The sequence below is a fragment of the Eptesicus fuscus genome, chromosome 7 (genome assembly GCF_027574615.1).
Source record: "Eptesicus fuscus isolate TK198812 chromosome 7, DD_ASM_mEF_20220401, whole genome shotgun sequence".
Lineage (NCBI taxonomy): Eukaryota > Metazoa > Chordata > Mammalia > Chiroptera > Vespertilionidae > Eptesicus > Eptesicus fuscus.
In genome coordinates this window covers 67136291-67160522 of record NC_072479.1, presented here as the reverse complement: position 1 = coordinate 67160522, position 24232 = coordinate 67136291, and the positions used below count along the sequence as shown (strand labels likewise).

The 24232-nt window shown below is 38.3% G+C and overlaps 1 protein-coding gene across 1 annotated transcript in view; it reads left to right on the top strand.

Annotated features, from left to right (window-relative positions):
- The window catches only part of LRRK2 (leucine rich repeat kinase 2), a 132891-nt gene that overhangs the window by 30159 nt on the left and 78500 nt on the right, over nt 1-24232 (top strand). The window contains exons 12-18 of the mRNA XM_008140557.3: nt 1109-1238; nt 3922-4046; nt 10001-10113; nt 20563-20707; nt 20846-20985; nt 23508-23636; nt 23711-23881. Coding sequence (XP_008138779.2) covers nt 1109-1238; nt 3922-4046; nt 10001-10113; nt 20563-20707; nt 20846-20985; nt 23508-23636; nt 23711-23881 — 953 coding nt within the window. The remainder of the gene's footprint in view (nt 1-1108; nt 1239-3921; nt 4047-10000; nt 10114-20562; nt 20708-20845; nt 20986-23507; nt 23637-23710; nt 23882-24232) is intronic.

Here is a 24232-nt window from a genome sequence, read left to right as displayed (position 1 = left end):
GGAGAAGGGGGGATGGCGAGCACCTGCCTGGGGCTGAGCCCTGGGATGGGGGTTAATGCCCCCCACTGCAACAGAAGGTTTAAGAAGGGAAGGAGGGAGGGAAGAACTTTATAAAGGAGTCAGTACAGAGCAGAGTTAAAGAAGGAAAGAGGATGTATGAGTGAACTGTAGGAGCTATAATAAAAATCAAGTATACTTGTGTACTGGGGACAGATTTTAAAAGTAGGAGTCAGAAAAGAAAAAAGATAATTGATAGTGAATAATTAGGCAGATAGATATTAAAACAGTGGAAGTAAGTAGAGAAGAATGTATGGGAAGGGTAGGATGAGAGAGAAAGAGGGAGGGAAGAAAAGTTTTAAAGGGGAGCTGGTAGAGCTTAAAAGGAGAATGGGAAGAAATGGGGGAGGGAGCAAAGCAGGTCTGAGGGAGGAAGTAAAGAAAAAAATTAAGGTGGGAAGAAAGGAAAAGAGGGAGGGAGGGGAGGAGAAAGATGGGAAGAAGGATGATGGAACAGAAGTAGGAAATAAGGAGGAAAGAAAAGTTTATAAATGATGAGTTAGTAGGAAAAAGTGTTACATAAAGGAGAGAAAAATTGTGTGAGAGGGAGAAGCCAATAAGGAAGTCAAATACAATTATGTGTGAAGGGGATAAGATTAAAAAAAAAAAGTTAATAGGGGCCACCAGGCCTGCAGGGGAGGGCAGTTAGGGGTGACCAGGTCTGCAGAGGAGGGCAGTTAGGGGGATCAGGCAGGCAGGCAGAGTGGTTAGGGTAGGCAGGCAGGTGAGCGTTTAGGAGCCAGAGGTTCCGATTGCGAGAGGGATGTTCAACTGCCAGTTTAGGCCCGATTGCTCCCATTTGGACATCCCCCGAGGGCTCCCAGATTGGAAAGGGTGCAGATTGGGCTGAGGAAAACAGGCCCCCTGCTGTGCATGAAATTTGTGCACCAGGCCTCTAGTATATTATAATGAAACAAACACTAATGATTGTAATGTTGTCAATGAAATATAAATTGCATATAGACTTGCATATATACTTTTCTATGATTTTGGACTCTTTAGTATTCTATGTGTATTCATTTCTACAAGTAACATTTAAAAAATTTTGTAGTTAATTTCAGAAAAATCCTGTTGTCAAAAGGAATCTACCTGAACGTGCTGGAGTTGATGCAGAGGCATCTACACTCCCCTGAAGTGGCTGAAAGTGGCTGCAAAATGCTCAATCATCTTTTCGAAGGAAGGTAATATAGATTCATAAACTTATGCAGAAGACGTAATATTGGACCAGGTAGAATATAAATATTTCAAGCATATTTCTAAGAATGAAAAGAAAAATAAGGCATTTGATAATTGAAACATTGTGTAATATAATATCACATCAAGATATCACAGACTTATCTGAATATTGAAAGGAATGGTAGAGATTGTAGAAATGTGTTGAGGGTTTGCATCTATGTTTCATGCTTGGTGTTGAGTATGTTTTTTAAAGTGGCAATTATACAGCACATAACCTTAAATAGTTTTTCAAATTATTGTGTGTGAAAGGTATAAAAGTTCAGATCAGGATATGGCTTCTAATTGTTGATTTTTCACAACTAACTTTTATGGTTGTCCCTTCATTTAAATTAACTTTGTCTTCTCTTTCTATTTATTCCTTAGCTGGGAAACTTTTATTCACAGGTAGTCCTAGTCCAGATATGTCAAGACTACCTGGCTGGTTAGAGGCACAGCAGAGACCAGATCTGGGGGTGGGTGATGGGGATACAGGTTATGCTCAAGGCCTTTTTACATTTATGCCAAAGAATGTGTGGTAACTTGGTCATAGTCTGAGTAAATTTCAAACAAAAATAGGCTGTATAGGACACTGTCATGCATAAAAGGAAAACTGCATGGCACAGATGTTGCAGTAAAAACTGATTTCGTGTCCTGGTTTTCCTACTAATCTGAGCCAACTATTTCGTCTCTAAATTTCAGGTGCCTCATTAGTAAAGAAGTATAATAATAACCTCATCAGTTGAAAGTTTAGAGTGTAAGAATTAAATGAATTAATTTAAAGAAAGGGATTAGGATAATTCCTGGTGGAATAAGCACTCAATAAATCATAGTTATTAACTGTTATTGAATATGAATAAATGGAATGCACACAGCATGAAGAATTGTATGTAGTACATCTATAGATGTAAAATGAATAGGGTTACATTGTTTTCTTCATCAGCCCAGCTATTCTATTTGTGTTAATATATGTCATATCTTTGAGTTGAATTTCTCTTATTTAAAAGTTGCTTTTGAATATTTAAATGAAGTTTATCATAGATAGTGATTTTTATGGTCCTGGAAGTGTGTGAATTTTTATAAATGAGGTGAAAACACAGTGGAGTTAACCTACAGTTTAAGATTTTGTAGATTCTGGGCAATTCATGTTTCTCGCTATTTTCTCACATATAACATGCATACAGTTCCAGTCCTGGAGATTCAGAGTTAACTGACAACACACCTGTGCTGAAAACTCATTGTGTAGTTGGGGAGACTGATATGTCAACAGATAATCACATACTGTATGATAATGCAATGGCAGTGATGTGTAAGAGGCATAGTGGTAAGAATCCAGCTGGGATTGCCAAATGAGGGGGGGGGGTACAAAGAGGGGTTGTGTTTAAATGGGAACTTTAAGGTGGAAAAGAGGGACTATATTTCAATGACCATGGAACCATGCAAAGTGAGGACATGGTTCTTATTGAATACGACCTGGCCATAAAAAAGAATTAAATTTTACCATCTGCACCACCATGGATGGACCTAGAGGATATTATGCCAAGTGAAATAAGACAGACAGAGAAAGACAGATACCATATGATTTCACTTATATGTGAAATCTAAAGAACAAAACAAACAAAACACTAACAGACTCATAGGTACAGAGAACAGACTGATGGCTGCCAGAGAGGAGGGGCGTTGGGGGACTGGGGCACAAAGGTGAAGGGAAGAAGAAGTACAAATTGGTAGTTACAAACTAGTTGTGGGATGTAAGGTCAGCTTAGGGAATATAGTCAATAATATTGTAATAACTATGTATGGGGCCAGGTGGGTATTTGAAATATTGAGGGGACCACTTTATTTGTAAAGTTTATGATTATTAATATAAAATAATATTGAATGGAAACTGTAATTGACTATCTATAATAATAAAAGGGTAATATGCTAATTAGACTGGACATCTTCCGGACGTCATTCCGGATGTACTTCCTGACGAAGCTAGGGCTAGAGTGAAGCCAGCCCGGGTCCTGGGTGCCAGAGGGAAGCTGGTGCTGGCAGCTGGGGGAAGGAAGGCCCACTCTTGCATGAATTTTCATGCATCAGGCCTCTGGTAAAAAATAAAATTAAGAAAGAATAGTTAAAATACCTTAAAGAAATCAAAACTTTAATGCAAATAAAACTAATGAGAAAACTCTATAAGAAGTCTGGTGCTGTTATTCTAGAAGAGGCATGCAGTATGATGTAAAGAGCCCTGACCTTGGGGGTCAGGTGAGTTTGCCTTCCAGCCCTGGCTCTGTCACCTTCTAGAGATAGGACCTTGATATTTACCTTCCATCAGCTTAAGTTCTTCATCTGGAAAATGTGGATAATAACATCTTCTTTACAGGGTTGTTGCTAGTAACCCATGTGGAGCTCATATGGGAGTTCTTAATATTTGAAAGGAAATAAAAGAATGCCCAGGTGACTGTGAATTCAACTTCTTGAGGTTAAAGTTTAATTAAAGAATAATTAAAATTATGTATGCTCATATTACTGAATTCAAATGCATTTTCATATAGCCTTTTCTGATAGAATGTATTGGTTCTGTTCCCATGCACTTGTTTCAAATTGGTGCTTGTACAATGAAATCAGTTTGTATTTTTAATAAGTATTTCAATCTTGTATCTCTAGTAACATTCCCCTGGATGTAATGGCAGCAGTGGCCCCCAAAATAATAACAGTTATGAAAAGTCACGGGGCATCATTGTCAGTGCAGCTGGAGGCACTTCGAGCCATTTTACATTTTATGCTTCCAGGTAAGTTACATAATTGCCTGTGGGAAGAGATAGCAATTTAAATGGATTTTTGTCTTTTTACAAGTATGAACTTTCTAGGCAAAACTTAAAGGGCCATTTTCTGCCTAACAAATGCAATTCTTTCCACTATTCCCAAATAAAGGAAAATGATGTGGAACAGATTAATGTAGAAGGAAATTTAATAAGAAAGTTCAGTAATTTATGTACACAAGAAATAATTACAGTGTAAGTATTTCCAAGGAGAGTATCCATCTCTAATAAGTCTTTTCTATTTCTGTTGGCATCACTGAGTCAAAGTTATTTTTGTTTTGTTTTTGTCTGAACTATAAAAATAGCTAACTAATTTTCACGCTTCTTCTCTTGGCTCTTTTTTAGACCTTTTACTCTGCTGCTGAATTAATCTTTCTCAAACATAACCACGTGATTTTCACTCATTAACCCGAATAGCTCCCATCTCCTCCCCCCTCCTACTTACATCTTTTATGACCTGTTTGTCCTTCAGAGTCCATTCAAAACATCTGCTCCTCCATTCATTCAACACATATTTATTAAGTGCCTCATGTTCTAAACATTGTGATGGCTACAGGGTATGAAAGATAAGTGATGGGGAAAAGCAAGCGTGATTGTACTATTTTAAGAGCTCAGAGGTAGATGGACATGTAAATAATGAATTTTCAGACAGTGGGAGAGGAGCTGTTACAGATCATACTTGATGGAGGCATAAAGAATGTATTCAAAGGAGTAGGTCAGAGACTGTGCTATTGAGGTGGAAGGGTGAGCAGAGTTGACCTGGTAGAAAGGTCAGGAAGGACATTTCAAGCAGAAGGAGGAGGTGCACCATGTGGTCTGTGGTAGAGGAGAGCAGTGCCTGAGGGTGAATGTGGAAGGACAGGCGCAGGCCTGGAAGTGTAGGGCCTTGAATGCAACACGGAGAAACTTGTGCTTTATTCATGGAAGTCAGTTCTACCTTATTAAAGGTGTTTAAACTTGTTGTGTCATGATCTGCAGTTTATAACAATAGCACAGTGGTGTACATGGCAAGGGGCATGGGGAGAGCCTGGATACAGGGATGTAGGGTGGGAGGTGATGATATCAGGTGAGACATGGTGGGGGCCCAGCGATGGAGGAGAGGATGGAAGCATAGGAGAAACATTTGGCATGGCTTTCTGATCATTGATATCAGGGATATTACTTTTTTGGGTTCTGTAAAATTTCCAACTTTTTGGAAGTCCAGTTTTTGTTTTTTCATTTAAAATGAAATCCTCCTAAACCTGCCATTACCTGTCATCATATAGGTATTTTATATTTCTGAGTATAAGGGTATACTCAATAACAGAGTATAAGTATTTTCTAGGACAGAGTTTTATTTCATCATTTATTTTTAATCCCCTGGTACCTTGACAAAAAATAGCTATTCAATAAATGTAGGGTATCCCAAAAATGTATATATACTTTGAATAATTATTAATTCCAATGGGTTAAACCTGAAAAGAAAGAAACACCAATTGAGCTATCAGCTGTTAAGTGTGTATACATTTTTTGGGGAGATGCTGTACGTTTGAATTGAATCATGGTGTCTCATTCATAGTTGTCAGTCAACTTTTGAGATATAATTTAACAGAGATAATTTTGCTCAAAAATATTACTGAGTTTTTCTTTGAATTTTGTTGGACATTACAAAAACCAAACCAAACAAAAACAAAAAACAAAACCCTTTTGATTATCCTAAAGGTGTCAGCCTTATTTTTTTTGAAGGTGGATTTGAGTTTTAAAGATAATCAAAAGATATTTAGAACCAGATCTATTAATCTATTAGTTAATAAAATCATACTCTTTAGGTCAAAAACAAGTTTCAAATATAATTTTTCATTTCTTTTACTGTTCTTAGATTGACCCTGAAGCAACATTGATAGTCAATAATAATTTAGATATATTAAACGGTATATTTAAATGATAAATTGAATGATTTTTTTTACAATGATGTTTAGATGCATTAAACAGGTGCCCTTGAAAATAATTTTATAACTTTAGGATTATACTTCATGTGTACAAACTATATTAATTGCCACATTTTCTAAGTATGTCAGTGTATGAATACATTTCTCTTTTAGGTAAAGGCTTAATCATCTACTTTACTCTATGCTACCATATCATATTGACACTTGACCACACCATGCTACACCATACCTTAATGTACAATACTATAACCTATCATCCCAGTCTATACTGTATATCAGTTAGTAACTCTGGCATCAGTACCCCAGTAGTTTTGAGGTTAAATATAGTTCTAATCCTACCTAATGAAAGAGTAATATGCAAATTGACCCCAATTCCACTACACCCACAAGCCACGCCCATAAGCCATGCCCACCAGCCAATCAGGAGCAAATATGCAAATAAACCCAACCAAGATGGCTATAGCCACAGAGAGCAGGAGGGAGGCTGGGGTTTCCCAGGCAACAGAGGAAGCCAAGCTTTCCACCTGTCCTTGCACTCAAGGCTACAAAGTTTCAATTATAGAAGGTAAACAAATCCAAACAGAAATGGCGGCAGCTATGGAGCTGGAAAGAGCAGGAGGCAAGGGTTTCCCCTGGCAATGGAAGAAGCAAAGCTTTCCGCACACCCTGGCCGGCCCCAAGCCTCCGCTTAAGGCTACAAAGTTTCGATTATAGAAGGTACACAAACCCCAAAAGAAATGGCTGCCGGCCACGGAGCAAGCAGGAGGCTTGGCTCCACTCCAGGCTACAAAGTTTCAACTGTAGAAGGTAAATAAATTCCAGATACCAGGGCCTCCTCTTGGGTTGCCAGGGGGCGTGGCTGGCCTGCAAACCACCACAGGCCCCTTGCTCAGGCCGCCCCATGCCCCAAGGGAACCCCTCCCCTGATCCGGGACACCCTTCAGGGCAAACCAGCTGGCCCCCACCCATGCACCAGGCCTCTATCCTATCTAATAAAATAGTATTATGCAGATTGACCAGCACTCCAACTCACAATTTGGCTGCCCCCATGTGGTCAAAGATCCTGCCCCCATGTGGACACAAGATGGCCACCACAAGATGGCCAGCAGGGGAAGGCAGTTGGGAGGCACCAGGCCTGCAATGGAGGGCAGTTGAGAGGGACCAGGCCTGCAAGGGAGGGCAGTTGGATGCTATCAACCCTGCAGGGGAGGGCAGTTAGGGGTGACCAGGCCAGCAGAGGAGGGAAGTTGGGGGCAAACAGGCTGGCAGGGGAGCAGTTAGGCATCAATCAGGCTGGCAGGAATCGGGCCTAAACGGGCAGTCGAACATCCCTCGAGGGGTCCCAGATTGGAGAGGGTACAGGCTGGGCTGAGGGACACCCCCCCTCTATGCACGAATTTTGTGCACCGGGCCTCTAGTTTGTTATATAGTTCTATAGTTAAGTTGAGGTGCTTTTAAGATATCTGCATGTACATGCACTCATTTATTAAGTAGGCCATATTCATACTTCCTTAATTGAAACAAAGATGTTCATTACAGCAAGTTTGTATAATTCAACATCCAATTTAAGACCATATATATCCTCTGGTGTTATGGCTCTTAAATTTCTTTCAATCTAGTATTGTTCAATTCCTTTTTAAAATTCCATTAACTTATTGAAATGATTGAGCCAGTTGCTTTAAAAAATAATAATCAGGACCCAGTTATTTTAATGAAATATAATTTGGCTTCTTCTTTCTTGACTCATGTCAGTTCTAGTGGAAATAACATAAAATTCTTTAAGAAGGGGCATAGGCAAATTAGAAAGTGCATAGAAGGAAGTGATTAGTAGTATAAAACCACATCCATAAGAACAGTAAGAGGGGCTGAATCTGTTTAATTTGGAGAAGAGATGACTCAGGAGGATACAAAAACTATATTAAAGTCCCCTCATTTATACCTAACAATGTGTCAGGTATTATTGGAAGTGCTTTATGTATATAAACTTTTTAAATTCTTGCAGCAACCCATCAAGCAGTTGCTACTTTTTGTTGTTGTTGCCATTTTACCGATGATGAAACTGAGTCAAAGATGCAGATATTTTAAGGTCACAGCGTATATAATGGAGCCAGATATTCAACTGCAACCTGACTCTTGAATAGGTGCTTTTAAATACCCATTTGTGCAACTACAGTGTATCGAACAGCGGTTATATCTAAAGCACTTTGCTTGGAACCCTTGGGGGTCTGGAGATGATTAAATTATGGATTCTGCCCTCATTAACTTGGCTGTCCATACAGTTTAAAGGGCTATTATGTGGAAAGGAAATTAGATCCATTCTGGATAGTAGAACCTCAGTGATGTAACAAAATCCAGAGATGAAATTTATGGAAATGTTCATTTGGTCTTAATAAAAGAGAGATGTCTAATAAGACTTGTTGCATGTGGCATGGAGTTTTTACTGCTCAGCAGGCCTGCTTTTTCTTGTCACATCTGCTTGTGATGTAATGGGCAGCCTCAGAGGTTAATGTGGTCTTGGTCCCTGAAAGTGAGACACAGAGTTTAAGTGACTTCCCCAAGATCCTACAGCTAAAGTGAATGTCAGCACCTGTTTGAATACATTTTAAAATAAGGACTGATTTTGTTATTGACACTATTACAGATTTCTCCCATTTCACTCCCTTTTACCCCCCTCTACCCAGTCCACCGCCCCCCCCCCGGCCTTCACCATATTGTCTGTGTTCATGGGCTATGCATGTGTGCATATATGTTCTTTGGTTACTCTCTTCCAGTTCTCCCCTAGCCCCTCGCCTCTGAGGTCTGTCAGTCTGTTCCATGTACCCATGCCTCTGGTCCTATTTTGTTTGTCAGTTTATTTTTTCATTAGATTCCACATATAAATAAGATCATATGGTATTTAAGCAGAAAAAAAAAAGAGAGAGAGGGAGAAGCTGTATTCAAGTAGCTAAAACTATGATGCTTAGAAGGACAGATATTGTGGGTGGATGTTAAAACAAATAACCTGAATTAAGTAAAAATGAATTTGCTTGGCAATATGCAGATGATACCTTACTAAAACAATAGCAAAAAAAAAAAAAGAAAAGAAAAAGAAAAAAGAGGGCTGCAAATTCCAGGAGTCTGAGAATCCAGCCTGGCTTATCCACTGTGGTATTCCCTGCATGTAGGAAAATTTCATGATACCATAATTACTAACTGATAGCGGACATTCATATTTTTGCTAAAAAATGAAAAGCTACGTACAGCCAATTTATAATTTGTGTTAATACAATTTTTAAAGTGAAAGGTAAATAATTGGTTATTAATAATTATTTTTACAGTCTCAGATTTTGGAAACCTCATTTATTCATAATAATTTTACTTAATATTCTATTACATAGTCAATTTTGTAACTTCCAGATTTTTTCTAACAGTTTGGATAGTTTAGCTACAACATAGCTTAATAAGGCATATGTTTCCTTTAAATAACAATATACAGCCTTAGGGAATTTTTCAGAAAACTATATGCTCTTTCCCATGATAGCACTAAAATGCAAATCTTTATTTTTTCACTATCATTTCAACTGCTCTTTTTGCCTACATTTTACATCTGACCTTTTTTTTTTATTGTAGTCCAAATAAATTTGAACTTTTCTCAAGTTGTCCATTGTTACACAAAAATTCTTCTAGCTCCTTGTATAAGTACAGCCTACTCATACAAAAAAGAGATTGTTTTCACAGAAAATTCCTCCACCAAAATAACTTCTTGCTCCTTTAAATTCAGTAAACATTGACACTCACTGTATTTATTTTATATTCAAGGATGAACTACTTTTATAAATTCCTAAGTGAGGCTAGGGTTCCCCCCCGCTTGGTAAAAAAAATATGTATTAGAAAAAAGTACAACATGTATATTGTTAATTATGATCATTCCTAGCAAGGGGCGATCTGTTCAGCTTAAATCATTATGAGAAACGTATGTATCTATGTATGTATCTATGTCTGTATTTTTGCCTTTAGGCATGCCAGAAGAATTCACAGAAGATACCGAATATCAACACAAGCTAAAAATGGTTACAAATCAGTGTTTCAAGAATGATATTCACAAACTGGTCCTGGTATCTTTAAACAGGGTAGGTACAATATAGATTTTCTGCCTTGATCCTGTTAATCAGGATATGAAGTTGGGGGAAATGGGAGGCATTTTTCGTGAAAGTCTTCTATGTTCTGTTACTCTGATAGTAGGAAGTTATGTGGTTAGAGAAGTGATGTGGTAAGAGACCAATGGGGAGCCGAAAACCAGGATTACAGGCTTTATTAGGGGAAGAGACCTGCCGGGCTGTCTCGCAAGGGGAGAGCAGCAACCCGTGCAGAGGTGAACACGCCTTTTGAGGGGAGGAATGGGAAGGGATGGGGGCGTAGGGTGGCTTACTGTATGGTCCATATAAGGTACATAGTCACTCGGGTACTTAGGGACAAGGGCTTAGGGTATTTGGCAGGTGCTGATTGGTTAGTCAATGTATATGTCCATACCAGGTGCCTGGCTAGGTACTCAGGTATTTCCGGGCTGCAGGTTACATCATACTCCGCCCACCAGTCTGGGGAAGGGTGGATCTATCGGGAAGATGACAGTAGGGATATAGGAGTGAAGAGATGTGCCATTCCCGCGAGGATAAGTATACTTTTAACTACAACGATCCACTGTGAGTGTGCTATCAACCCCTGGCTTGGACAGGTTCTTTTGATTGCTAGTAACATAAAGCCACTCACGTTTGCCCAACCAGAAAGAGAACTGAAGGGCCAGATACTCAGCTGAGTCTCAGGAGCCATGTCAGGAGCTATGGCTGCTGTTTTCTCTCTCTCTCTCCTCCCAGCTGCTTGTCTTTCTTTTCCGGCCCCATTTCAACAAGTTCGGCCCATGAAGACACATGTGGCACAGCATGAACGTCTTCTTCTATTGTCTTTGCTTGCTTTGGTATCTCTCCTCAGAGATAACCTCTGAAGTGGTTCCATGTGCATTGTTTCTTCCCATTTTTAGGTAGTTACATATCTATGCACATTTATGATAATATATTATAATTAATACAATCAATAATCATATGAAGTGTGAAAAGAGGAGAAGAGCTAAATTATGTTTATATTATGCAAGGCAAAGTTATTGATGGAATTAAGGTGGTTGGGAAGTTTAATATAATATAAATTGGTTCTTTATAAAAGATGTAAGAGTAAAGAAGTAAAGAATGATGAGGGTTAATGCTTTTGTGAAAGGAAGAGAGCAGAAAAGGTCATTAATGGAAATGATTTCATGTGATTTAATATACTTTGAAAAATGTCATGAATTAATTAGAATATAGCCTGCAGAGAGATCTCCTTTACAAATTCAATTTCACCTGAACTTTATCATGTAATTGTCTATGATATATTTAAAGCATTTGTACTTAAACCTTAATATGTTTCTTGAATATAGCAATATAATAGGTTGAATTTGATTCTAGGAATATTTGATCAAAATAAGGAGGTGGAAGGAACTGTGTTAGGCATCAGGAAGACGAAAATGAATACATTGTAGTACCCTCTGTCATGGATCCCATAATCCAGCTGGGGGAATAAAGGCCTGCATGAAACCAGTTGTTCTACATGAGCATTGGTGAGCTCTCCTAGCTTTATGAGCAGTATTCTAGGAACTTAGAGGAGGCGGCAGTTCATTTTTTCCATGGCATGTGTTTGTGAGAAGCAGGAGGTACCAGAAAAGCCAAGATAGCTCTGAGTCTAGTTAGCCCATGTTTTCTAAACTTACTGAGTATGAGTGTGATATAGTTAATGGAGTGAGGAGGTCAAGACACCCAGATCTGCCAGTAAGTACCTGGATGAAAATCAGTCAGCTCCTATGTCTTACTTTTTAACAATTTTATTTTATTTTTTGCTATATAATCCCAAGAAAAGTGGTTGAGAAATCTGTCCACACACTTATTTTCTATACTAACATCTGAGTAATGACACACAGCATCTCACTAAACAGTGACTGTCACTTGAGAGTAGGGAGTTAAGGTCATGGGGAAATAGAAGTGGCAATGTTTTCTTTAAAAAAAACCCTTCCCTGCATTATTCCTCTGATTCTTCCCCATGGTTAATAAAAATGCTCTAAAAGATAAATGCAAATATTTTTTTAGCTCTAAAATTCTGTGATTGCATGTCTCCATCTGTGTAAAAGTTACAAAGTATTAGAGATTTTAGGTCCAAATACTGCGGATACAGTGAAATGAATTATCATTAAAAATAAGTTTGTCCCTGGAGAGCAGAATTCCAAATAAAATAGAACCCAAAGTTCAGCTATGATTTTAAAAACAAAGGCAATGAAAAGTGTTTATGAAAGTGAATCAATGTTAAAAAAATGAATCAATGTTTGAATACCTATAATTCCAATAATAGCCAGACTGAAGTTAAAATCTGTCTGGAACATTGATGTCCCAGTTATGCCTGATTCTTTTAGCTTTTTCACACTTGAAAACGCCCAGTCATCTGTTCCAGGGAGATCTACTTGCCTCGTATTGTTTCGGGAGAACAAAGTAGAAATAGAACTCTGCATTTTGGCTGGATTTGCTTTGTATGGAGTGACATTGCCACTGTCTTTAACCAGAGAACTTATAGAGTTGAACTAGTCTTCTGATTAAATGGACACATTAATAGGAGCTGTGTGCTTTTCAAAAACCTTGAAGCAATATGTATCCAGTTTAAGTATTGAAGACACTTATTTCAATTGAATATAATATGTTGGGAAAGAAAGAGCCCATTTGCAAAAGTAACAACAACATAAATCACATAAGAGTAAAGTAAAAAGTTTACAGGACTAAAGGAAACTCTGCTGAGAGGTATGGAAGAGTTGAACATGTAAAAATCTTTTTTGGTAAAACGACTAATCTTTAAAAAAATGAAAATTGATCTATATGAACCCTTAAGAGAAATGATAACAGTATTTTTTGGAACAAGATATGCTGGTATAAAGTTCTGAGAAAATTAGCTAAATAACTAATATGCATGATTAACCAGAAGAATTTTGAAAAAAATAGGGTAATTAATATGGCCCAACTCCAACAGATAATACAATCTCTATATATAAAAGGCTAAGTGACCATTGCATCTGAAACAAACGAATGGACGACTGAACAGGCTGTGTGGGGTGACCAGGCCAGCAGGGGGGTTAGTGAGGGGCGATCAAATGACTGAGCAGCAGGCTGCATGGGGCGACCAGGCAGGCAGGGGGCCAGTTGGGGGCAACCAGACCAGCTGGGGGCGGGGGCAGTGAGGGGTTACCAGGCTGGCGGGGGTGGCAGTTGCGGACGACCATGCTGGCAGGAGGTGCAGTAAGTGGTGACCAGACTGGTGTGTGTGTGTGGGGGGCACTAAGGGTGACCAGGCTGGTGGGGGGGGCAGTTGGGGGTGACTACACTGGCAGGGGGGGGAAGTTGGGGGCGATCAGTGGCGATCAGGCAGGTGAGCAGTTAGGAGCCAGTGGTCCCAGATTGTGAGAGGGATGTCCCAGATTGGAGAGGGTGCAGGATGGGCTGAGAGGACCCCCAACCCCCATGCATGAATTTCGTGCACCGGGCCTTTAGTGTATTATAAAATTTTAGTAATTAAAATGGTGACATTGGCACTGGAGGTTATAGATCAATGCCACATAATGGTGATTTAGAAAACAGCCTCAAATATATAATGTGCCCCCAAATTGGGGGAAAAGGCGGGGGAAGTAGCGAGCTCGGTAACTTGTGTTGGAATAACTCAGTCTGCTGCCATGTTGGGAGAGCAAAGAAAGCTTCATATTTGCTCTACTCATCCTGCCAAAACTCATTACAGATGGATGAGATGTAAAGGTAAAAATAAACCTATGAAAAAGGTCTCAACTGTCATCATTATTAAAGAAATGTAAAGTTAAAAGTCAATTATGGGGTTAATTTAGTAATACCTATTATAATTCAAACAGACAGGTTTTCTGACCAGAACTCCACGCTAAGAATTTATAATAATGATATACTTGCAACATTTTTTTTTAACCCAAGAATGTTCACTGTGGAATTATATGTAAAAAGAAAAACATGGTAACAAACTAAGTCCTTATGCGGTAATCATTAGTGCCGTTTGCCAAATGTTTTCAGTTCTCCAGCTTTTGGAGATTCTGGCATGGTATTTATTGGCTCTCTTGTGGTTAGGTTGGATTATGTAACTAGTTTTGGCCAAGGAGTAGTAAGTGGAAAATGTTTGTCATTTCTACTCCAAACATTTAATTACCGGTGAGAGCTCTCAGAGCCCCCTCTCAGGCACTCTGACCTGTAATGTGCACGATGGTAGTTGCTCCATCAGCAGAGGTCCCTGTGTGATTGCAATGAGCAGTCACACACGTGAAACATGAGTGAGAAGTGAACGCTTTCTATTTTCAGCGTATGAAACTTTGGGATTGTTATTATAGCTTAATTTCATATATCCTGGCAATACACTGCCTATCAACAGATCCTAATTAAATAAATTATACTACTTCCAAATTATGTAATTCTATGTAGAGACTAAAAACAACTAGTTAAGACTCCTCTTGTGTTCCTGTGGAAAAATCTCCAATTTCCCATGAATATGAACCTATCTCCCAGGTAACTCATTTTCTTTCTTTCATGTATGTAAACACTATATGCACTTTTTGATGAAATTAGTGTATGTCATCCCGTCTCCCCTCTATCACTCAATTATCACTCCCCTCTATCACTCAATTACAGATTGTACAGTTTTTGCCTTTATAGCTTTGACTGTAACCAATGTTCTCATAGTTAAGTTTCTGGGCCCTGAAATTAGGATATCTGGGTTTGAAACTGGCTCTGCCACCTATGTACAGACTAATGTACCCTGGATACGTTACTTAAAGTCTCAGCTTCATTACCCATAAAACAGAGATAATAAATGTTTTTTTCCCTTAGGGTTATTATGAAGATTTTTATGAGATAACTAATGTAAAGTACTTGGTACAATGCTTGGAACATAGTATATACTCAGTAAATGTTAGTTAATTTTATCTGTTTTCTCACCAACTTTTTTTTCACTGACCTACAGTTGCCCCTGTTTTTTTAAAATTAATTACAATGCTAATGCCAGATTTATAGTGGCAAATGTTTTATCATTTATGGTAGATGGATGTTTTATTTTGTTCACACTAAATTGTCAATTTGTTTTTATTTTGTTCACACTAAATTGTCAATTTGAATATATTTAACAGGAAACATTTAAAAAATGAGGCAAATATTTTATATTAAGCATTTTCCTACTGTTTAGTTGAGATATTGTATTAACTTTAAGGCAGTAGTTTCTGTGGTCTGAGATGAAAATGATCATCTCATTGCAAATTCTACATCAAGAAGGTCTATAATATTTACATTCAGCTCTATAACCATTCTTCCTAAATTTGTTTTCACCTTATTCCTATGGTTACATGGATTCAATGTTCACTGCATGTCCTTTTGTTATAGATTTTCCATTCATCTTCCAGTTATGTGAGTTTCTTTAAAAAAGATTTATTGCCTGAACCTTAGAATGTTGCTCTTGGTGGTGGTGTTGTTTTATATTTGGCCTCTTGAAAAAACATTTTAGTTTGTTGTAAAATATCGGGTTTTTATTTTCTTTCTTTGAAAACTTTGTAGGCATTTCACTGTCTTCTAGTACTGAATGTTTTAGTGGAGAATTCTGAGACCTGCTATTTTTTTATTTTTTAAATGCTGATGTTTTTACCTGTCTGCTCAAAGGAATACTTTTCATGAAATCCACTTTACTAGGATATATCTGAAGATTAGTTCAAGGCTATGGTGTTTTCTTTCTAGCTATACATTCAATCTCCCCTCTACCCCCCTGGAAAGTCTTTCCTGAATTGTGGTTGATTTAGTTGGAAGTTAGATAATAAGCTAGCCTTAAGCTAGCTAGCCCTTTCATCAGAGAAACCATTTTAATTATTTCTGTATTCTCTGAAAAAAACTTGGAAAATTGTGGAGCATACATGATAGGATGTTTCTAATTAATGTTTGTAGGTGTCCTTCCTTTAGAACTTACAAAGATTTCATTTGGTCAACCCTTGCTGAGTATAAACTAGTCAATAAATTTTAATCCCCATTTGAGCCGTAATGCAATAAATCACTATTTTCAAGACATAGCATTATATTAAGTGAAAAAAAGTTTATTGTAGGCTTATGTATACTTTTTCAAATTTACAAAACTGTCAAAAATTAAATAGCACTATTTTAAATTATCAAATAGTTTATTTGAGCTCCATCACATGTAATAAGGTCATACCCTGAATTATCCTTTTGCATAGACACATCAGATTTCCTGTTGCAAGTCATTAGTCATCGTTGAATCACATCTGAAATAGTTAGAAATTAGGGGACCTCAAAGTAACAGAACCATTAATGTAGTAGAAACTTGTTAGAGGGGATGGTATTAAGGACAGGAATAGGTACTTTGTAAATATCAGTTTGATTTAATTTTTAGCATAAAAATAAGCCTGTGATGCATTTTGAATGTAGAGCAGGACCGACTTTGTGGGGCCCAGTGCAAAATGAAAACACAGGACCCTTGTTGAAAAGTTATTAAAAATTTCAGGACGGTGGCAGCAGAGTATTGGACAGAGTGTGGGCGCTCCTAAACACAGAGCCCTGAGTGCCTGCACAGGTGCACACTGTGAAGCTGGCCCTGCGAGGAAGCAGGAGAGACGGTACCACTAATCAAACAAAGCTCAGAGTAACAAGCTGACTGTTGTTGTTTTTTAAAGATAATAAATTTTTGGCTTTGTACATCTGAGTTTAAGCTTCTGATGTCAAGCAAAGAGAAATGTGGGCTGAGAGCTTAAAAAAGTTTTCACTTGTACCTTGAGTTATCTGCTCAAAAGTTTCTATCTCAATTTTTTTTCCCATTTATAAAGTAGGGCTAATAATAGTCTGTCTATATTATATGTTGTAAAGATCAAATGAGTTAATATATGTGAAATGTCTGGCACAAAGCAAGTGCTCCATGGGTTTTGGCATTATCCTTGTGGTTGTTGCTATTGTTGTTATGGTGACTTGAGGTTGTGTCATGGTGGAATCCCCTCCATGAATAGAAGAGTTATAAGAAAATAACTTTGACAAAGTTTGATGTTGAAAGAAGAGATTGTAAAGGATATGGGCAAAAGAATGCCTTCAGGGGCATATTGTGTCATGGAAAAATTAGGGGCATAATATGTCATGGAAATCAAGGGAGGGAAAAGCAGCAATTCAGTTATTAAAGAGCTTTTTTTTTTTCTTTGAATGGTTTGAATTCAGAGTGGTCAGGACAGAAATCTGACTATAGGAACCTAAGGGGTGGGGAGAATGTGGAGTTAGTGGGTATAGACTTTTCTCTTAATAAGTTTAGAATTGAAGGGAAGTGGTAGCTTGATGGAATGGAAGACCGATTTAAGTGTACTCTGTCTCCCACTTAGAAGTACTTTCTATCTGAGGAGAATGTCAGCCCCAGGCCTGAACTGTGGACATCACTCAATGTTTATTACACAATGAGTAATTTCATTGCATCCTCAAAAGAACCCAGCATTATTAGGATCATTCAATTATTCTATTTTATTTTTCAATGACAGTTGACATTTAATATTATTTATATTAGTTTTAGGTATCCAGGATAGTGGTTAGATAATCATAATGTACAAAGTGATTCCCCGGATATTTTAAGTACCACCTGGCATTAGGATCATTTTAGAGGCGAGGAAGCCAAGACAGATACTGAGCCATCCCTCTAGCTTCAGCGTGCACCACTTTTAAATTTTTAAATATTTTTTTTGAATAACACTTTCTGAATAAAGACCACTTGTGAGAAAAATGTTATTTAATTCATTTTAATGGTCCTCAAATTCATGGAACTGTTAAGTGATGAGACAGGATTTAAACTCAAATTTAATTGGCTCTAAAGCTGGCTTATTACCTAGAGATTTGTTAAGATGGGAACAATGGCAGGAAAAAGGGAGGCAAGGCTAGAAGTGTCTTGTTGAAATGCTAGATGAAATGATGTCCCACTGAGCAGTGAGTGAGGCGAAGGAGCAGAGGTTCTAGGTATTTTCATCACAAGCATTTTTTTGCCACGAACATCTTGGCTCCAAGCATTTTTGCTGAGTGACAAATTGGCTCGAAGGCAATTTCTCAAAGATAAAATAACCAGTTGACGGTTTGGTTTACATTTGACAGACTTTATGTATTTTAGCTAGATGTGGGTTTGGTTTCAGTTCTCCATTGATTAAATTCTTGCAGTATCCCCATTGTTATCCTATATAATAAAAGCCTAATATGCTAAGTGTCCAGTCGTCTGGTTGTCTGTTCAACCAATCAAAGCATAATATGCTAATGATATGCTAAGGCCACTCAACCGCTTGCTATGACGTGCACTGAATACCAGGGGGAAGACAGTCGACTGGTCGACCAGTCACTATGACGTGCACTGACTACCAGGGGGCAGATGCTCTGACCAGTAGGTTAGCTTGCTGCTGGGGTCCGGCCGATCGGGACTGAGTGAGATGGGCCAGACATGCCCTGGAGCCCTTCTGCGGTCCCTCCCCAGCTGGCCAACCTACCACATCCCTCCGGCCCCAATCGTGCACTGGTGGGGTCCCTCAGCCTGGCCTGTGCCCTCTTGCAATCCAGGACTCCTCAGGGGATGTTGGAGAGCTGGTTTTGGCCCGATCTCACAGGCCAGGCTGAGGGACCCCACTGGTGCCCGGATTTGTGCACTGGGCCTCTAGTATTTAATGGTCTTTACAGTAAGGAATAGACATGGTGATCCTAAAGTAGTGGATGACAAGTACTATATGTGAGGCCAGATTGCAAAACCACGTGTAAAGCCAGATTTTATACTATGTTGGAAAATGGTAATGTCGTTTGAAAATCCTTTGGTGTGCACAGTCATCCCTTCTACCATCAACACCAAAAGTTTGCCAAGCTATGGCAAATAGAAAAGATGTGGCTACTAATTCTCAACAGTTTCAAGAGCATTAATTTTGCTTCTTTGAAATTGATATCTCTCTTAAGGAAGGAAAAATTGGTACCAAAAGTGAAAAAGTGTGAAGCTAAACAAGGAGACGAATCCACAACCTAAAAAGAAAAAGTATAGTAAAATACTGTGAACGAAAGACTTCTGAAACAATGTATGTTCATTTTTCGCAATTAAGTTTTTAAAAGTTTGTTATTAATTTTTCATGTTTATTTTGTCCTTTTTAGTGTCTCTTATTTTTTATTATTTTATTTTTATGGTAAAATTGCCTTACAGCCAATTAGTTGTGCCTCGAAAATGTTTACAGCAAACACGCTTAGGTCGGGAGATACCAGACATGTGGAGGAGAAGGGCACAGGGTGAGAAAATGATGCTTAGCCACACCCTATTCACAAAAAGATGCTGAATGAGGACAGCTGCTAGGCACTGAGGGACTAGATTGGTAAAGGAATGAACGCCTGTTCTTTGACAGTCTGGGCAGGAGAAAGGTGACAGGGTAGAAGGTGTGGGTTGAGAGGCTACACCAGGGCTTAACGCCTGGCTTGAAGCTACTTCAGCTCTATGGTGATCTGTGGTGACATCAACCAGAGATTTGGAGTGGAGATACCTTGAAACCAGTGTCCATGAAATGAAACATCCTGAGAAGGGTAACGTTGTCATTTTTTTTGAAAGGAAAGCTATTTATTTGGTGGACATGTGCATCATGGTAGAAGTTAGGAGAGCATCATGGAAAAGCAGAGAGGATCCGTCTAAGAGTTAGCTATACGTCACTGGTGTCAAAGGAGGGGAGGTATGGCTGTGATTGTCATGTGGTTGGAAAGTGTGTTGACTATGTTCTTCTCAGTTAGTATAATGGCCTGGAAAAGGAAGTGGCCTCTATTAAAGAATATCAGTAAATAATGACAAATCACCTGGAAGAATTGAGATGAAAGGTTGGAAGTGGATTAAGATCCTGGGCTTTTAAGGCAGACACATTTATATTCAAGTCTCAGGCGTGACACTAATTAGCTGTGTGACTTCAGCTCTTGTTCCCATGTCTTTAAAGTTTGGTGAATCTATTCCATGAGGTGGTAGAGGGGAAATGAACAGATAAGGCATGTAAAGCACTTAAAGAGTAAATTTTCAATTAGTATTTTCTATAGTGACAAGGAGCATTGCATTTTCCTGGTTAAACATGCAGGCTGTGGGATCAAACATCCCTGATATGGTCTTAACTTAGCAATTTACAATCTGTGTGACTATAGAAATAGTTATTCAAGCCCTTTAACCATTTGGTTGCTCATCAATGAAGTCAGTAGCGTATGATATTTACTAAGATTATGAAAATGCATGTAAAGTATTTAGCACAGTGCCTGACATGGAACAGGTACTCAATATGTATTAAAGTATTAGCTTTTTAACCTTAATAATGAATAATAGTAATGAGGCAGAATCAAGGATATTAATCTTTATTTAAATACTTATTTTATATTTGATCAGTCTATAACTGGCATTAACGAAAATAAGTACTAAGAACTCATTTTGAATTGTTCTTTTGATTTTAGTTCATTGGAAATCCTGGGATTCAGAAATGTGGATTAAAAGTAATTTCTTCTATAGCACGTTTTCCTGATGCCTTAGAGGTCTTATCTCTGGAAGGTGCTATTGAATCAGTGCTTCAAACACTGCAGATGTATCCGGACGACCAAGGTTGGTACAATTGGAACCCGGGGTTTAGAGTAGATTTTTATAGGCCTTTAGCTGCTGGTGGGGTGTCTTTAAAGTTTTTTCTTTAGTTTTGAGATTTAAAACAATTAATATTGTTTATTTTTCCCCTTATTCTTCTAGAAATTCAGCGTCTGGGTTTAAGTCTTATAGGATGCTTGATTACAAAGAAGAATTTATTCCTAGGAACTGGGCATCTGGTGGCAAAAATTCTGGTTTCCAGTTTACAACGATTTAAGGATATTACTGAGTTACAAACTGAAGTATGTGCATTATCTTGAAGGGAATTTGATCTTGTGCAGATTTCTCTTTCAGAGCAGTTGGTATAATTCCCACTTTACATTAATGGAGATATTCTAGTTAATTGAAAACCATTTATCATTTTGTAATATTTTAATTATAGAAGGGGAAGAGAATTGGATTGAATCTCTAAAGATGCTATGTTTCTTCATTAACTCTCCAAGATCAGCTTGTTTACTTGCCATTTGTCTTTTCCATGAAAGAGCAGAGAGTGTGCTGAAGAGATTCCAGGTAGCTGAGCTTCATTTGCTTAGAGTTTATGTAAATAGAAGTTCTAATTATTCTGAAGTTTGTGATTCTCTGCGTTTTGTTGTGGGCTGCTTACCTGTAGTATTTTTGCTCCTTGATTTTTTTTTTCTTGCAGTGAAACAATATTTAAAAAATTTTTCATCAAGCAACATTTAAAATGTGACATATAACCAACCACTGTTTTTTATGAGGAACCCAAGATACTGCCTTAGGGTTAATTAAGGCAAGATTTAAGAAAGGCATTGTTTCAAGTTTTTTTTTTTTTCCCCCCCTTAGAATGTTGGGAAAACAAAAAGATTCTTCTGCCTTGTTTGTTGTTTTCAGTAATGGAGTTTGCAACTTTCCTAAACCATGCTCAGCAAGTAGATTCACAAATGGAAGCATTGACCAGGAATAAACATGTCTCCGCTCTAACCTTTGCAGAGACATTATTAGTAAATGAGATAATGGATATAAAGTTTTCAATTTTAAAGTGCTGCTGAACACACAATATTCTTAGATGAAAAACAGCAGTGTGCTTTATAAATCTGCTCTTTATAATGTGCCTCTACCGAGACTGCTTAAAGCCAAGGCAGAAATGGTTAAAAGTAATCCCAGGGGAAGTACATGATTTTGTGCAGGTATGGAACTCTCAGTTACTCAGTGTTAATTCATCGGGGCATAAATTCTAGGATCTCTATGGTAGAGGTTACAAACTATTGACCTAATGCATTCGACCTGCCAACATATTTTATTTGGTCGGTTCTATGTCTATACATTTTTAATTTGAATTAAGTGTCCTCTACACATTCGCATTACCTGCTTTGCTGCTGCATTTGAGTTTGCAGGGACCTCTGCTGTAGAGGTGGGTGAACCACATGTCCCTTACACCTGCATAAATTAAGATTATGTCTCTTATCAAATATTAGGGATTATTTATAGGAACTCAGCATCTTAAGTGCTCAAAATAATTATTTTAATATTTGGATGATCTCATTAATATATGAAATGGAAAGATGTTAAACATCTAAAAAGTTAAGCTGATCTTTGGTGAGTTTACTCACACTAAGTAATAGTAAAGCCATAAAAATTTCATTCTTCCCTTCAAATCTCACCTGGGTGGAGAGCCCAGAACTCTTGGAAATATGCTTAGGTGGCTCTAAAAAGTAATGGCATGACTGATCAGTTCTTTAGAAATAACTAGAGGCCTGATGCATGAAATTTGTGCAAGGGCCTTGGCCCCGCCCCTCCAATGCTGCCTCTGCCGCCTCTGCCTCGGCCACCGCCCTCCAGCCCGCATGGCTTTGTCTAATTAGCATATTATGCTTTTATTATTATAGACTAGAGGCCCAATGCACGAAGATTTGTGCAAGAATGGGCCTTCCTTACCCTGGCTGCTGGCACCGCCTTCGCTCCAGCCAGGAGCTGCCTTTCTGCCTTAGCTCAGGCCCAGAGCCGCCTTTCCGCCTTCCCATGCTGCCCACAGGCCCGGAGCAGCTGGGGTGGTGCAGGATGCCTGCGTTGTCACCATGGTGACGATGCAAGCATCCCACCCCTGGTTGCTCGGTGCCTGGGTATACAAATTAACCCACCATCTTTGTTGGGTTAATTTGCATACTCACTCCTGATTGGCTGGTGGGTGTCATGAAGGTATGGTCAATTTGCATCTCTCTCTTTTATTAGTGTAGATTTTCTTTAAGGATGTAAACTTCCGAGTGCTTTGAACGCTTCTCTCAAATACACTGAATGAAATCCAAGAGCTTATCTTTGTCTCTGAGGTTAAAATTTCAGAAGAAAGCACAAAATGTTGGGGGAAATGCTGGGTTATCTATAAAACCTAATTGCAACCTCATAATATAAACATAATTTTACTGGCCTATTTGGGTCTGCAACTCTGCAGCCTGTGATGTTTCCATCCTGATTAATACCTGGTTTGCATCTTGTAGGAATGGCCTCAGTCAGGGATCTTTCAAAGCTAAATATTAGCGAATTAGGAGTTTTCCCTGCTTTGCTAGACAACGGTTTGTTAGCATTTTATTTTCTGTGTGCCTGCTATGTTTCTTAGTAATGAGAGAGTAAGGTGTATTTATAGGATTGTTTCAAGGTTTATAGCTTTCAAGTACAAACCCAAAAAATATTGTTAAGTGAACAACTCAGGTTTTTAGTATCAGATGCACGCTTTTTTATATTATTTATTTATTCTTTTTTTGCTCATAATTGCTTATGTTTCTATTATTATTTTTGATCACACTTTCAGGGATTTCAGACAGTCTTGACCGTGCTGGAACTGTCAGTGTCTTTTTCCAAGCTGTTGCTGCATTATTCCTTTGACTCAGTAATATTCCATCAGATGTCCTCCAGTCTCATGGAACAGAAGGATCAACAGGTACCATGTTTCTCACCTGTGTGCCAACTGTTATGTATTTAGCCAACTCTAATCCTTATTTCCATTCTTTTTAGTTTCTAAACCTTTGTTGCAAGTGCTTTGCAAAATTAGCCATGGATGATGAGTTAAAAGGTGTGATGCTAGAGAGAGCATGCGATCAGAATAACAGCATCATGGCTGAATGCTTGCTTCTGTTGGGAGCGGACGCCAATCGAGCAAAGGAGGAAACTTCTTTAATCTGTCAGGTAAACTTTCAGGATGACACTTGTTTTATTCTGTTGACTCTGCCATTGTATAGCTCTTACCTACATCCCATTATTCCTTGCTACAGAATTTGCCAGTTTATTGCACAACTCCTTGTGATTTGTAATAGGAGATTAGTTCATGGAATTTCAGAGGTAATAGGGTCCTTAGGCATTGTTGTCTAATCCTTCATTTTACTTGTCTACCTACTTTGTTAGGTTGATAAGTAACTTTTCAGATGTGTCTCCTATGCATCTCTGTGCACATTGTTCAGCAACCACACTCCCTCAACCCATGGCTTTATTTGGTATTGATCATTTTTCAACCATTTTGTCTTCATTTTGTATTTCTTT